Below are 15,499 nucleotides of genomic sequence, written 5' to 3' on the forward strand. Positions count from 1 at the left end.
GGGAGGTGCCTACTGACCACACATTAACCCATTCTACTTTTACCTTAGAAGATTAGTCACATCCCCAACGTGTGAAGGTTTGCGTGGACAATTCTACCTTCAACAAGGTGAGTGGAGAAGGCCAGACACCATTTTTTTTTTTTTTTTTTTTAATGAGTCTTGAGCTAATCTGCCAGATGCTAACTCATTTCTTTGAGACATGGGGCCTACCTTGCAGATCTCCATCTGGGCTTTGGGGATCCAGGGGTTCACATCCCCAGATGGCAGAAGCTTCTTCAGGCCCTGGACGGTCTGAGGTTTGAGTGGTAATGGCGGTCCGATCTGCTCGTTCAAGTAGAGCTCGCAGATTCTGTTACCAAGCATGTGGCGAAAGAGCGCATTCCCGTTCTTTCTGTTATTCATCAGAACACCGAGGAAATGCTGCAGGTCCTGCCAAAGGTCCAGGAGGTGGACTTCCACCTTCAAATTCATTTTCTTCAGGTGAAACCGGAACGGACTCCCTGCACAGGCATCAGCGCACAGGGCCCAGTGAGTGTACCCAAAGGAGAGGTTTCGCTTGAGGGACTTCTTCACTGCCAGTGGGGCAGGGTGGTTGATGATGGGGGTGGAAGCTCTCAGGTGGCTGGAGAACTTTGTCTCAAAGAGGCCCTCCATGTGGAATTGGATCTTGGGTTTCTTCTTCACAGTGGGTTTCTTGGCCCACTGAGTATCCTTGTTCAAAACATGGATTATTGTCTCCTTTGAGGAATCTCCTCCCCCCAGGGAAGGCTTCTGTAAAACTACGTTTTCTAGAAGACGCGCCTCTTCTTGGGCACTAGTGGAGGCTTCTGGCTTGGAGTCTGTTTCCAGGGACAAGATAGGTTCAGTCAGCTGCCACATCTTCTTCTTGGCCTTCCTGCTTGAATACTTCTTTTGGGAGCAGTGGGATTTCTTGATGCTCATGTTTAGAGGGAGCCCCCCTGCATGCGCGCAGCAAACACTGCATAGGCGAGTCTCATATTCCTGCATCAGGCCGTGGCATGCTTCCTCACTGGCCATTGCCATCTTGGCGTGGTTGTAAAAGTTGGGGAGCCAGTAGCTCTGGATTTTGAACAGAGCCATCTTCTGCATGTGGCTTAGGATCTCCCTTCGGGTAGTGGACTGGTTGGGGTGCCAGATGGAGAGGTTCAGGAGAGACTCTGAAAGAAGAGAGAAAGGTCAAGGGTGAAGTGGTGGGGATGGTGAGCAGGAGGTTGGAGACTTTCGAAATGTCTTCATGTATAGCATATGTTGCTCATTCTGAGTGAAGTCCCCAAGGTGAAAGCAAGAAGAACCCAGGGGCATGCTTTTTTTTTTTTTTTTTTTTTTTTTTTTTTTTTTTTTTTTGTAGACCAGGCTGGTCTCAAACTCAGAGATCTGCCTCCCAAGTGCTGAGGTTAAAGATGTGTGCCGCCACACTTGGCTGTGGCATGCCTTTGATGCCTACTTAGTAGACAGTAACTGCTTTTCTCTCATTACTTTTTTTTCTTCCCAATGGAGACAACACAGTTTGTGGGCTATCTTGAGCACATTTTTTTTTTTAAAGAATGCATTATAAACAAAAGCAAAAGATACAAGAAAATGTGATAAAAATAAAACCGAGATTATACAAATGCAACTAGGGCTCATGATTCTAAACAATAACCAAAAAAAAAAAAAAAAAGAATGGATAATCCCAAGGAATCAAAGCCCTCAAATAATAGCCCAAATAATAGCCAGCCATTGCTAGCCCTGGATTTAATAGTATGGGGCTTTTTAAGTGTCTCCTAGAGCACAGGCTACTCTCATTATGTAGCCAAGATGACCCTTGTGATCCTCCCATCTCTACCTCCCAATGCTGGGATTACAGGCATAATCACCCACACCCAGATAATGTTATCAATTTTTAATTATTCTTAGGAATGAGAAGAATATGGTTAGTCTCAGACAGCATATCTTTTGGAACATAGTGCTAGTGGGTTGGAAGTGCCTAATAGGGATGAACCCAATAGTCTGGAGAGAGTATGTAGACAAGGTCTCAGACAGTAGGCCAAACAGGAAATATCTTAAGCTCTTTAAACCACAAATAATTTCTGTTGAACTCTTTCAATATTTAAGACATTCTTTGCTTGCAAAGGGCGGTCACAAGTACTGCCTTAGGCCCAACTGCTGTTTGTTCTAAAGAATTTCATTTACATAAAAATATAGCAAAGTGGGGAGAGGGCACCTGGAGAGATGGCTCAGAGGCTAAGAGCACTGGCTGCTTGCTCTTCCAAAGGTCCTGAGTTCAGTTCCCAGCCACCATTTGGTGGCTCACAACCATCTGTCATGAGATCTGGTGCCCTCTTCTGGCCTGCAGGCAGAACACTGTATACATAATACATACATCTTTAAAAATAAATAAATCTTTTTAAAAAAATACAGCAAAGCTAGGCAAACTCAGAAGACACAGTAATTTCTCAGCGATCCTGTCTCAATTCTTATTCTCCTAGGCAACCTGCACTGGCCAGCTGTATCTCAGGAAGGCATGAGCTCCACCCTAAGCACGGCTGGTGTCTTTCAACCTTTTTTTTTTCTGTTGCGGGCTATGACTTCCACCTGCACCCTGATACTGAGCAGATGGAGAAGGGTACCAGCGTGGAAAGCAAAAGATGGGGGTCACCAGATACCAGAGTGACTTTTGCTGATTCCATCCCACAGGAACTCCATTTCACACACCCTCTGTGATCCTTACTGATGTTCATGTTGCAGAGAGTCACCACTCTGGAGCCTTCCTGCAGATGAGTGGCCTTGAGCACGAGCAAGAGGGACAGGTAGTAGTCTCTCATGTACAAGTCCGTCTCATCTATGCTCAGGATCTTCTCGGTAAGGATCCAGAAGTCCAGCAACTCTTCACCTACAGGTCAGGCAGGAGAGATAGAGTCAGAGCTGTACTCTAGTCCCGCCCCTTTTGGTGAATGAATCGTTGTGTGGCCGCTCATGCCTTCCCAAGGCTTGCTCTGCTGAACCAAACACCATCCATCACTAGCCTACTTCCAGTTAAGACATGTCTCCATGAGCCAGGCATGTTGGTATGCGCCTTTAAGCCCAACACTTGAGAGGCAGAGGCAAGTGAATCACTGTGAGTTCGAGACCAGCCTGGTCTACAAAGTGAGTCCAGGACAGCCAAGGCTACACAGAGTGTCTCCACAAGGTCTCTAGTGTGTGAGGATGGGAAGCAGAGGGAAAAGGACTCAATGGGAAAGTGTCCTTCATGTCCTCCTTTGCTTTTGCTTTAAAAAAAAAAAAAACAAAAACAAAGTTACATTAGGGAAAACTATGACAGTACAAACCATGGGCTATCGTGTTATTAGGAAAAGAAGGGAAAAATTCTTTTCCTTGGGGAAAGAATTCTTTTCCGTACTGGGCTGGAGTGTCATCCTGGGCCAGTAGCCTTTCAGCACCCTGACACTACTGAACCGAATAGAACAGGAAGCAGTACTCGGTCACCACAGGCTCCATGTCTGCTTCCTACCATTGTGGAAGATTTAAGAAGCAGGAACTTATGGCCTTGTGTATCTTTATATTCCATCCGACTAGCACAGTGGTTGTCATATAGAGACGGTTAACAAATACTGTTACATGGGTGAATAAAAGGGGTTGGATTGCTATTTCTGTAACTTATCTTATGGACCCCAGTTTCCCAAGCTTTCACCCAAACTGCACTATTAAATATATCCTAGATTTTCCACAGAATCACATGACTGCCATCTGGGGTTCCAACACCCTGGAAACTATTAAGAGCTTTCAGACTTCAGGAAGAACTTCAGAAACTGACCTGCACTGCCGGTGAGGTAGGAGCAGAACCGCCATATCCCTCTGACCCCAGCGATGCATTTCTCCAGAAGCCACTGGTCCGCCACTTTCCATCTCATCATCTTAGCTGTCAGGAAAAGTCCATGAGAGAGGGCGCATGACTCTTCCCCTTGCCCTTCTCAGCCTTGCGCACAACTGGAGCGCCATATATTCAGCGTAAGTCAGCTAGATGAATGGGGGTCCTAACTGTGGTGCTTTTGAAACTAGTCGCTGGGCCCTGTGGTAACAGGTGTCGGGGCCTTATTTGGTGCCTCCATGTATGGGTATAATCCATAACTCAAAATATCCTCTTCCCCACTGCAGCCTCCACCTGACAATGGTATTGTCCTTAAGATCCATTTAAATCTCACAGATGCCCTGCAATGTAGCTTTCTTTGGCTAGTGAGTCAAAGGTTGTCAATTCAACCCTATACAAAAATGTTGTTCATTCATTCAACAAATATTGATTTAATGACCACTAGATGCCAAGCCCTAGTCCAGATGCTTGCAATATCAAGCAAAAGTTCCCGCCCCTGAGGATTTATGCTCCTGTGAAAGGGACGTGCCATAAATACGTATGATGCGCACATTAGTTAGTAAGACAGAAAGAACTGCTAGAACATGGTAGAGCAAAGTAAAGCATGCAGGGAATTCTACGTGAGCGGGATGAACAGGATTCCGTGGGATCATTAGAATAGCCTGAGGCTGAGATTTGCACGAATGTTTGCGAAGGTGAGCAGGTGAGCCCTGTGGCTATCTGGTGGAGAGCACCCGAGGCTGAGCTAGTGCAGAACAGAGCAGTGGGAAGGTGTCTGGCATGCTTGATGAGCTGCTGGCAGTCAGTGACACTAGAATAGAGTGACTGAGGGTGAGGAGAAGAGATGAGGTCCAAGATAAAAGGGACCCTAAGGGTACAGGGGTGCTGGATTTGTACAGAGACAGGAAGTACTGGAGTGTGTGGGTAGATATTGTGTGTGTGTGGCATGCAGGGGTTGGGAGAGACAGGCATTTAGCAGATGTGTGTCTGTTCTGAATTACATTTTCCCATTAAAAAATAGATTTGTTTATTTATTATTTATACAGTATTCTGCTTACATGTTTGCCAGTAGAGGGCACCGGATCTCATTATATGGCTATAAGCCATCATGTGGTTGTTGGGAATTGAACTCAGGATCTTTGGAAGAACAGCCAGTGCTCTTAACCTCTGAGCCATCTTTCCAGTCCCATTTTCCCATTTTTATTGTACTAAAATATATTTAACAAAAATGACTATTTTAACTATTTAAGAGTACCTTTCAGTAACATTAAATACATTTGTAACATGTAACTAAAATCACCATTCACTTTAAATACTTTTTTTTCCTTCCTGTAAAAATCAAAACCATAACCACTAAGCAGTCACTCCGCACTTCTCAGTCCCTCCAGCTCCTGGCGGGTGCCAAGGCACTTCTGGTTTTTGTGATTTTTTTTTTTTTTTTTTTTTTTTTTGGACTCAGCATCTTGTATAAATGGAGTGTTTTTTCTTTTCTAATTACTTAGTTCAGGTAGAATGGTCTTTTCAATGTCCACCGTGTTGTAACATATATAATTATTATGGGTCTCAGTCCTCTACCAAATTATGCCACTTTTAAACATTTTCTTGTGCTCTATGCTGCTCCTTTTTCCTCTGTTGATAATGTCTTTTGAAGTCTAAATTTAAGGATATATATATATATATATATATATATATATATATATATATATATATATATATATATATATATATATATATTTCAACTTTCTGTTGTTAGCTCTGTCGCTGATTCCACAGCCAAGAAGTCACTGCCAAATCCAATGATGTGAACCCCTGGGCCTGTACTTTCTGTTGGTTTTATAGTTTTAGATATAATATTAGGTCTTTGATTTTTGTTGTTATCTACCAAGTTTTATATAGGTCCCACTTCCTTCTTATGCATTTGTCCCAGTGTCTCATTTTCTTTTACTCTCTGTGTATACACTTGGGTGTGCATGCATTTGTGTATTCACATGTGCATGTAGAGGCCAGAGGACAACCTTTGGTGCCACTCTTCAGACACTCGGGTGTGCACACATTTGTGTATACACATGTGCATGCAGAGGCCAGAGGACAACCTTTGGTGCCACTCTTCAGACACTATCCACCTTCTGATTTTGAGACAGGATCGTTCCCTGGGGTAGAACCTACCTAGTAGGACAGGCTGACTGAGCAGAGTCCCCCAAAGATCTACCTGCATCCACCTCCCCAGGACTAGGATTACAAGCATGTACCACTGTGCCCAGCTGGCTTACATGTTTCTGTGATTAAACTCAGGCCCTCCCACTTGTAAGGCAAGCATCTTGCTGACTAGGCCATTTGCCCAGCATTCAGCATCACCTAATGGGAGACTGTTCTTTCACCCCACAGAGTAATTTTGGCACTCTTCTCATGCCAGGCACAATGGCGCACACCTGTAATCCCAACACTCAGGAGGCAGAGACAGGTAGATCACTGTGAGTTCGAGGCCAGCCTGGTCTACAAAATGAGTTCAGCATAGCCAAGGCTACACAGAGAGACCCTGTCTTGAAAAAACAAAGGATGTATGCGACCTTCATTCTTTCTCTCTAATTTCAAAATTATTATAGCTATTCAGGATCCACTGAGATGCTATATGAATTTTAGAACTGACTTTCCTTTTTCAGTAAAAGATGCTATTGGGATTTTTATAGAGATTTTGGAGATCTGTGGTTTTTAAGGAGTACTGATGTCTTAGCAATATTGTTTTTCAATCTATGAAAATGGGAGGTGATTATATTTATTTATTCCTTAGGTTATTTCTTCAAAGTTTTGTAATTTTCATTGTGCAAGTATTTCACCTATAGGGATAAATTAATTCCTAAAAATGTAATGTTTTGTCATTTTTAATATTCTTATAAATTGTTTTGTCATTTCTTTTTTAATTGTTTATGGTGAGTGTATATAATTGCGACTGATTTTTGTGTGACTTTATACCCTACTATTTTACAGAATTCACTCATTAGTTCTAACAGGAAAATTTGTGTAAACATTGGAGATTTTTTAAAACATAAAACATTGTATCATGTGAACAGTGATAATTTTAGGTTTGTCTGTCTATTACCTTCTAGAAACAAAATCTTTTTTCTAGAAACAAAATTTTTCTTTTTTCTTTCTTTCTTTTCTTAATTGCTCTGGTAAAGACTTCCACTACTCTGCTGACTAGGAATACTGGATGTGGGAATCCTATTTCATCCTGTTATTGTGGGATGCTAAAGTGATTAAGTTTTCCACATTGACCCACCCTTGTCTTCCATGAATAAGTTCTCTCTGCTCCCAGTGCAGAAGCCTCTCATCATGCCGCTGAATTCAGGTAGCTCGTTATTTTATTGTGGATTTCTGCATCAATATTGATAAAGGTCACTGAGCTGTTTTTTTTTCCCCCTTACAACTTTGTCTGGCTTAGGTATCAGGGTAATATTGTCTTCATAGAATGAATTTTGAAGTAGTCTTGTTGTTAAATCATTGGAATAGTTTGGGAAGGACCAAGGACCTTGGGTGTTTCATAGCTTCTGACATCAGGTGAGGTTGGGTCATCTGGGGTGGTTCGGTCATAGATGGGCTATCAGTCTCTGTGTTTAGCTATGTAAAATTTTGCTTCATATATTTGATGGTCTCCAAGAGAGAAGTAAAGAAGTGTAGTTATACATCTTCTTGATATTTTGGACTTTGCATGCATTGAATATAATGCCCTTATGTGTCTTTTTTTTTCTGATATAAAGTCTGTTTTGTCTGATTTTACTCTAGGCATGCTAGCTCTCTTTTAGCTTCTATTTGTATGTAATATTTTCCATTCATTCACCTTTATTTCTCTAAAAACCTTGTAAACTTGATGTAATTCATGAACATATATATGTGCTGGCTGGTTTTGTATCAACTTGACACAAGCCAGAGTTATCAGAGAGGAAGGAGCCTCAGTTGAGGAAATGCCTCCAGAAGATCCAGTTGTAATGCATTTTCTCAATTAGTGATCAATAGAGGAAGGGCCAACCCATTGTGGGTGGGGCCATCCTTGGGCTGGTGGTCCTGGGTTCTATAAGAAAACAGGCAGAGCAAGAATTGGCAAGCAATCCAGTAAGCAGCACCCCTCCATGGCCTCTCCATCAACTTGCCCTGTTTGAGTTCCTGTCCTGACTTCCTTGGGAGCTGAACATCAGTGTGAATGTGTAAGCCAAATAAACCCTTTCCTTCCTAACTTGTTTTTTGTAGAAACCCTAAGACAATATGTTAATTCATATAGTGTATGAAACAGCTAACAAACTCCTAAATATACTATTAGTTTATTATTAGTTATTATATGTTTAGAGTATAAACATTATCTTATTATATATTCATAATAAATATATAATATATATTCTATAATAATCCAATAATAGCAATTGCAAAAGCTAACTATAATATCATTTGATCTGAAAAGGCAAAGTATATATATAAAGCATAAGTGCTAATCTGAATAAATTAATTAAATAAAAAAAATTTTAAAACATAAGTGCTTACTTATCGCATGAGCCCAATCAAATATCCTTTAGACACAAGCACTTAAAAGGTACATAAAAATAATGTCTCTCAGTGTGTTTGGCATTTTTATTCCACTTATAAAACTGCCTTACTTCAACATTTATTTTCAAGAATGAAATTAGGCTGCATAGTCCAGAGATTTACCTTAGAAATGGGTGATTGACAAGCAATATATTTAAAGTTTTTCATAACATTTATTGCAGGTTATGTTATTTCTAGAACATTCTACACAAACTATGTTGCATAATGTTCTTTGTATTACTTATGTTGACACTATTCCACTACAGAAAGATTTTCTTTAAATCTATGAGCTGTTTGACATAATGGACATGTTTCTTTCTCACATTTGCACAGCTCTGACTCAGTGTGTAGCACATATGTGGGCTTAAAGACTTGTACATCTCCATTTCTTACCATAATCTACTCTTTCATATTTGCATTCAAACTGAGTTAACTAAGGATTGCCCTGAATGTTTTATGTTGATATGAGTTTTTGTCATTATGCATTGTCATATCTCTATAAATATGTTGTGATAATGGGGCCTACTTACATTGTATATTTAGAGATTCTCTCTCTGTTGTGACTTTTTACATATTTTCAAAGGGAACTAGATAAGAGAAAGGCTCTCCCACACTGCTTACGTCTGTATGGTTGATCTTTAATATACCCAGATTCATGTGTTTACAATTCATTCAAAGGATGGAAGGCTTTCCCACATATCTTACACCCTAAGGTTTTTCTCCACTATGAAGCTTTTCGTGGACTTGACCTGTGATAGTTAAGGCTTTCCCACGTTAGTTAACACTCAGCGTTTCCCAACGCTCAATTGCTCTATGACATTGAAGAACACTGGGAGGGAGGAATGTTTTCCTGCATTGTTTATGTATATAGGGTTTCTCACCATTGTGAATCTTTTGGTGGCACCTAAGGCAACTGTGATGAGTGAAGACTTTCCCACAATGCGTTCCACACAGCATTTCTCTCCTCTGTGAATCTTTTCATGGAATCAAAAGCAACTGCAGCTTGGTAAAGGCTTTACCTCCATGCTTACACACATGGGGTGTTTGAATCCAGGGGGAATCCTTCCGTGGCATTGTGGTAGTCACTGTTTTATTGCTGTGAAGAGACACCATGACCAAGAAGACAACTCTTATTTTAAAAAGCATTTAATTGGGAGCTTGCTTACAGTTTCAGAGGCACACTCCATTGTCACCATGAGGGGGAGCACTGGTGGCACACAGGCAGGCACTGGTCCATCGGGAAAGCCACACTAGGCATGGTATGGGCTTTTGAAACCTCAAAGCCCTCTCCCAGGGACACACCTCCTCCAACAAGGCCATACCCACTCCACACCTCCTAATCCTTCTGAACAGTAAGTAGTTTAACTGGGGACCAAGCATGCAAACACATGAGACTCTGGAGGCCAATTTCATTCAAACCACCACAGGTATGGAAGGTTAAGTGTGGTCACCAAAGGCTTTTCACGCTGTTTACATATACAGGGATTCTCTCTGTTGTGGCTCCGTTGATAGAGGTGAAAAGCTGGAATAAGGGAATTTCTTCACTCATAGGTTCTCTCTTCATTATGGCTTTTTTTTTTTTTTCTTGGTGTCAGAAGGAAATGGAACAAGTGAATTCTTTCCCTGCATCGCTCACATTCGCAAGGTTTCTTTCCAGTGATTCTCTTCAAAGTTCTGAGGGGTAAAAAGGATAAGTGAAGGCATTCTCACATTTCTTACATATATAAAGTATTTTTTCCCACTGCAACTTCCTTCATGACTGAAAGGTACAAGTGCTCCTGCAGAGGTACTTATGTGATCCTGCTCTGCTGTGTGTCACGTGATCCAGGCACAGAAGGTTTCTTGCTAGCATAGTTTCTTTGGTGACTTTGGACACGGCTATGTATGCCGAAGGCGTTTCTACATTGCTTGCATGGATAGTTTTCCTCCAGTGTCTGTCTTCTCATGCTTCAGAAGTCACTGGGAAGAACTAAGGCTGTTTCCACGTTCCTTGCGTTTATAGTTCCTCCTCATACTCATGACACCCTCGTCTGGTTTGTGACCATTGTAATATGTGACACTTAGGAACACTTAGGGACAAATGAGCATTGAGTGCACTTCCACGCACCTTCCTTCTTACACTGTTTTACTCCACAAGGATTTTGTTGTTGTTGTTGTTGTTGGACAAGAGGATCTAGAACACAACTGGATTTCTCCCCCCATTGCCTATCTTCATTACGTTCACGTCATCTCTTCTCCATTTGACGTCTTAATTTCTCTTGAATTGTTGCATCCATCTTCGGTGTTCTGGTCTTCCTGTGTTTTTTTTTCCAATAACATCCAGGCCCTAAAGGCTTTCTGTATCACATCTCAGTGGAGGTCCTCTTGTCCTCTTGAGAATGGTCCAGCAAAGTCCGTCCCTCCAGGTAAAGTTCATAATCCCATTTCAAAGGTCACAGACTCCATTTCTTTTTCTTTCCTTCTCTCTCTCTCTCTTCTCCCCCCCTCTCCCCCACCCCCACGTGTGTGTTTTGAGACAGGGTTTCTCTGTGTTATCTTGGCTGCCCTGGACTCACTTTGTAGATCAGCCTAGCCTCAGACTCACAGTGATCTGCCTGCCTCTGCCTCCTGAGGACTGGAATCACAGGCATGTGCCATCACACCCAATTTCTCCTTCCAGGTCCAGTATTGTCCTCACAACTGCTCCTAAGATCAGTATCCAAAAAACAATAAAGAGCTAGCTACCTGGAGCCTCTCTCAATATTTAGGTTTGTGTCATAACTATGGTGGCACTAGAAGGGCTCCATCCACTCGCTTTCAATCATGTGTAACTTTCAATCATGCACATCTGAAAGAATTATCATTATCACTATAGATTAAACTTACTTTTTGATAATTTCATACATGTACAGACTACATACTGATTACTCTCACCTCCACCCTTTTATTCCCCTCTCACCCCTGCCGCCACTTTCCTTTTCTATAGAGCTCTCTCTCTTCTTTTTAAATTTTTTATGTATTTGTCTGCTCTATCTGCTTACCTGTAAAGGGCATTAGAGGGTATAGATGGTTGTGAGCCACCATGTGGTTGCTGGGAATTGGACTCAGGACCTGTGGAAGAGCAGCCAGTGCTCTTAACTGCTGAGCCATCTCTCCAACCCTTCTATAGATTTCTTTTTCACATTTCTGTCTACTTGTTTTGTTTTGTGACCCCTTGTAGTTAACCACAAGCATCTCTGTGACCACAAGTTTGGAGTCTGGTGAGTTCAGCAGTGGGTACACAACTAAAGACAATCTCTTCCTTTCCCATAATCTTTCAATAGTCAATAGTTTAGTGGTAAGGGGTAAGGCCTCATGAGCCTTCTTCCAACTATAGTTGATGCCAGGGTCAGTACCGAGCAGGTCTAGAGCAAGTAGCTGAGGCTGCTAAGTCCATGCTGGTAATAGCTGTGCTATCCCTAAAGACAGTATGTCACATCTTGACACTCTATCCTCCAGTTTTTACTTTCTTCCCTAAGAGAATTATCTGTTGTGGTTAATTTACCAGTAAGGCCATAATAATAACAACAACAACAATAATAATAATAATAATTTTATTATATATTATATATAACATCTAATATATAATATTTATATATTAGATATAAATATATTATATGTAACATATTATATACAGTAATATATAATATAATTGTTATTATTGTTGTTGTTGTTATTATTATTATTATTATTATTATGCCATAATTATTATTACAGCAGTATTTTCTAACCCAGTAGCAATGAATCAAGACACAGATACCTGTTATATTTTAAAATAGCCTTAGTTAACCTGGGACAGAGCAGATATTAATCCCCTAAACTACTTCCCATAATGGGGCAGGTGCCCCAATCCCATGCCATCTGCTTCTAATAATTTCTATCAAGTTACCTCCCATCCATAATCCCAAATACTTGTTAATGTTCTTCATCTGGGTCAAATCCTCCATCCACACTGGCCATGTGCTTCTCCCCCACCTAGCCTATGATGCCCTTCCTCCTTCTCCTCTCTTCCCTGGTCTGTCTTCTGCCCAATCAGTGGGCATTTTTGCAATACAATACCCCAGCTGGAACCGTGGGCCCCCGTCTTCCGTCTTGGGCTGATCCTTCCTCCCTCTGAGTCTATCTCAGATCTTTATCAGTCTGTAGCGAAACCGTCTCAGTGGGGTCAAGCATCCCAAGACTGTTTTCACCTTGGGCCCAGACTAAAGCAAGATTACATTCTCTTCACAATTATCTTCTTAAAAGATTATCTTTTTTTTTTTTTTAACATTTTTGATTATGTATATTCAAGTATCTATGTGGGGGTAAGTGCATTTGAAGGTGAATGCTTATGGAAGCTAGTGGTGTCACCGCTTAATGCAAAGAGTGTTGGGCTTCTTCCACATTTCTCCCAACGCAGGCAGTATTTGTATCACAGCACAGAACTGATGAGCATAGGATCATTACGCGGTACGGCTTCCCGTAGTTCCCCGCACCCTTTCACATCTACGCTTACCTCCTTCCGGGGACTTAATAAAGCTGATGAGTTCCTGGCAGAGGATGTAATAGAAACACAAGTTTGTTTTGCAGAAGAAAGGTAACCGGTATTTTTCCAACCAGGTCAATAGTCCTTTGTACTTGGAAATCTAGAGTTCAAACAAAATAACAGAAAGATAAATGGAACTGAACCCTTAAGAAATGCAGCAAGAGGGGCCTGGAGAGGTGGCTCAGTGGTTAAGAAATGTAGCAAAGGAAAGAGTATGAAGTCATGACGCATTTGTAATATTTGACTGGAAGGAGAAGTGTGCTGATTAAAAGTTGTACCTAAGGGGAGTGGAGACTTGAGCTGAGGTTCCCCAAGATGAAGGTTGTTAAGTCAGAAATGAAAGAATTAACACACACACAATCAAAAATAATCAACCAACAACAACAAAACCCATGTCCCCAGAAAGTTTTCCTTATTCCCAAATGAATTTAAGAAAACAGCTAAGCTCTGTTTGACAAAAAAAAAAAAAAAAAAAAAAAAAAAAAAAAGAAGTAGCAAAAGTCTTATTCTGTGATGTCAGGGAAAGCTCTACTAACTTGCCTTTTTTTTTTTTTTTTCCAAAATAACTTCTCATAAAACCCCCAACCTATGTCAACTGCACATGTATGAAAAGATGCAACCCCCTCAAAAAAACAAACAAACAACCCCCCCAAAAAAGCTGAGTGTGATGGTACATAACTCTAATCCCAGCTCCTGGCAGGAGAATTTAGAACTCTAGCCTAGTTAAGCTACATAGGAGGTTCTTCTTTCAACAACTACACAAATACACATAAGAAAAACATAAACATATCACCATTTAGAGGAGAGGAGGGTACCCTGAGAGATAATCCACTGAAGAGAGATTAAAAAAAAAAAGTGAAGTTTTGAGTGTAAGTGGAGAAACCAAATATAGTAATTAAAATAAGTCTCTAGAAGCCACAGAGAAACAAACTCTTGCTGTCTTAGAGCAGTGGTTCTCACCTGTGGGTCAAACCTTTCATAGGGGTTGCCTAAGACCATTGGAAAGCGCAGACATTTTACATTACAATTCATAACAGAAGCAGAATTACAGTTATAAAGTAGTAATAAAAATAATGTGATGGTTGGGGGCCACCACAACATTAGGAACTGTATTAAAGGGTCACAGTTAAGGGGGGGGGGGCTGAGAACCACTGTCTGAGAGTGAGCTCTCCAGTACTCCAGTAACGCATGCCTCTACTGTAGCGCAGAAAGCCACTGTCAGATCTAAGTCCACGTAATGGAAAAGGAGAAGAGAAGAGCAATTTATAAGGAAAGAGGAAAGTGGTATGAAAAAGTAAGAGAAAGTCACGCTTTGAGAAGAGAGGCATTTGGCCTTGGTCAGTATCTGTAGCTCATATCTGATCACAGCTATGGCCCCAGTTTCCTGCCTCACACTATGCCAACTACACCTTACATTCTTTCTTGATTAGCTGTGTGATCTCAGATTTCTCGGCAGAGGGGTGCAAGCATCTACTACTGAACAATCACAATAGACACGAGAAATTTCCTTACTGTTGACTAGAATATAAAGAAAGAATTTAGCAGCGATTACTTGTACTCAGGTACCTAAGACTGTGAACTGTCTCCCTGGCTTAATGCCACTCCTACTCACCTGCCTTACATCTTCTTCCATGGCCACCCTCTAGTCTTCTTTCTCCCCATCTCTAAATTCTTCAGATAACCACCCCTTTCCTCTGCCCTGAATCTTTTGCCATTAAGACTCTTACCAAGGCCAGGCAGTGGTAGTGCACTTGGGAGGCAGAGGCAGGGGAATCTCTGTGAGTTCAAGGCCAAGCTGGTCTATGAAGTGAGTCCAGGACAGCCAAGAAAAACCCTGTCTTGAAAGACAAAACAAGACAACACACACACACACACACACACACACACACACACACACAAAGAATCTTACCAAGTCATAAGGTATTTCTGGCCATAAGCTCCATTGTGAATTCTCAACATTATAAAATGGTGTCTGACCAAAGACCTGTAAAGGAAAATGTGATTTGAATAAGAATATCCTCTAAAAGCCCCATGCCAGTTGATAGAGCTACCAAACACTCTCACACCTAAGGCTCAGGGAGCATTGTGGAAGAGGGGGCAGAAAGAGTGTAAGAGCCAGAGGATCAAGGACTTTTCTGTGAGACTGAGTCTCCTTGTGACATCAGAAGTCCTACTCACAAAGTCTCACCAACACAACTGCCTAAATGTGAACTGTCCAAGGAAAATGACAATGGACATGCCAAGCTGGACAAGAAGAAGTCCACCAGCCTTCAGCCCACACACAGAACTGTAGACAACTAGCTGAGTGACCGTGGGACTGAGAGAGGCAGTCCTTTCCAGAGAAGAGCGCACCAATTGGTTGTCCAGTGCCAAATGATCAGCCCTGAAAATATGCATACACGTATCATTTTATGGACTGAATAGGTTATATTTATGAATATTCAAATACACATGTGCAAAAAACAATTAGTAAGAAATAGGAGGCCATGAATTTGAAGGAGGGTGGGCAGGGGTAT

The 15,499-nt window shown here is 41.4% G+C and overlaps 1 protein-coding gene across 2 annotated transcripts in view; it reads right to left on the reverse strand.

Moving 5' to 3' along the window:
• Rgsl1 (regulator of G protein signaling like 1) overlaps positions 1–15,499 on the reverse strand; it is a 62,756-nt gene that overhangs the window by 38,882 nt on the left and 8,375 nt on the right. The window contains exons 3-7 of one of the 2 annotated variants that reach the window (XM_051147594.1): positions 14,893–14,967; positions 12,954–13,083; positions 3,815–3,919; positions 2,732–2,893; positions 211–1,178 (exon numbers count right to left, since the gene is read on the reverse strand). In XM_051147594.1, coding sequence (XP_051003551.1) covers positions 211–1,178; positions 2,732–2,893; positions 3,815–3,919; positions 12,954–13,083; positions 14,893–14,967 — 1,440 coding nt within the window. The remainder of the gene's footprint in view (positions 1–210; positions 1,179–2,731; positions 2,894–3,814; positions 3,920–12,953; positions 13,084–14,892; positions 14,968–15,499) is intronic. The other variant, XM_051147595.1, reaches the window with a different exon arrangement.

Source organism: Acomys russatus, chromosome 6 (genome assembly GCF_903995435.1).
Source record: "Acomys russatus chromosome 6, mAcoRus1.1, whole genome shotgun sequence".
Classification (NCBI taxonomy): Eukaryota; Metazoa; Chordata; class Mammalia; order Rodentia; family Muridae; genus Acomys; species Acomys russatus.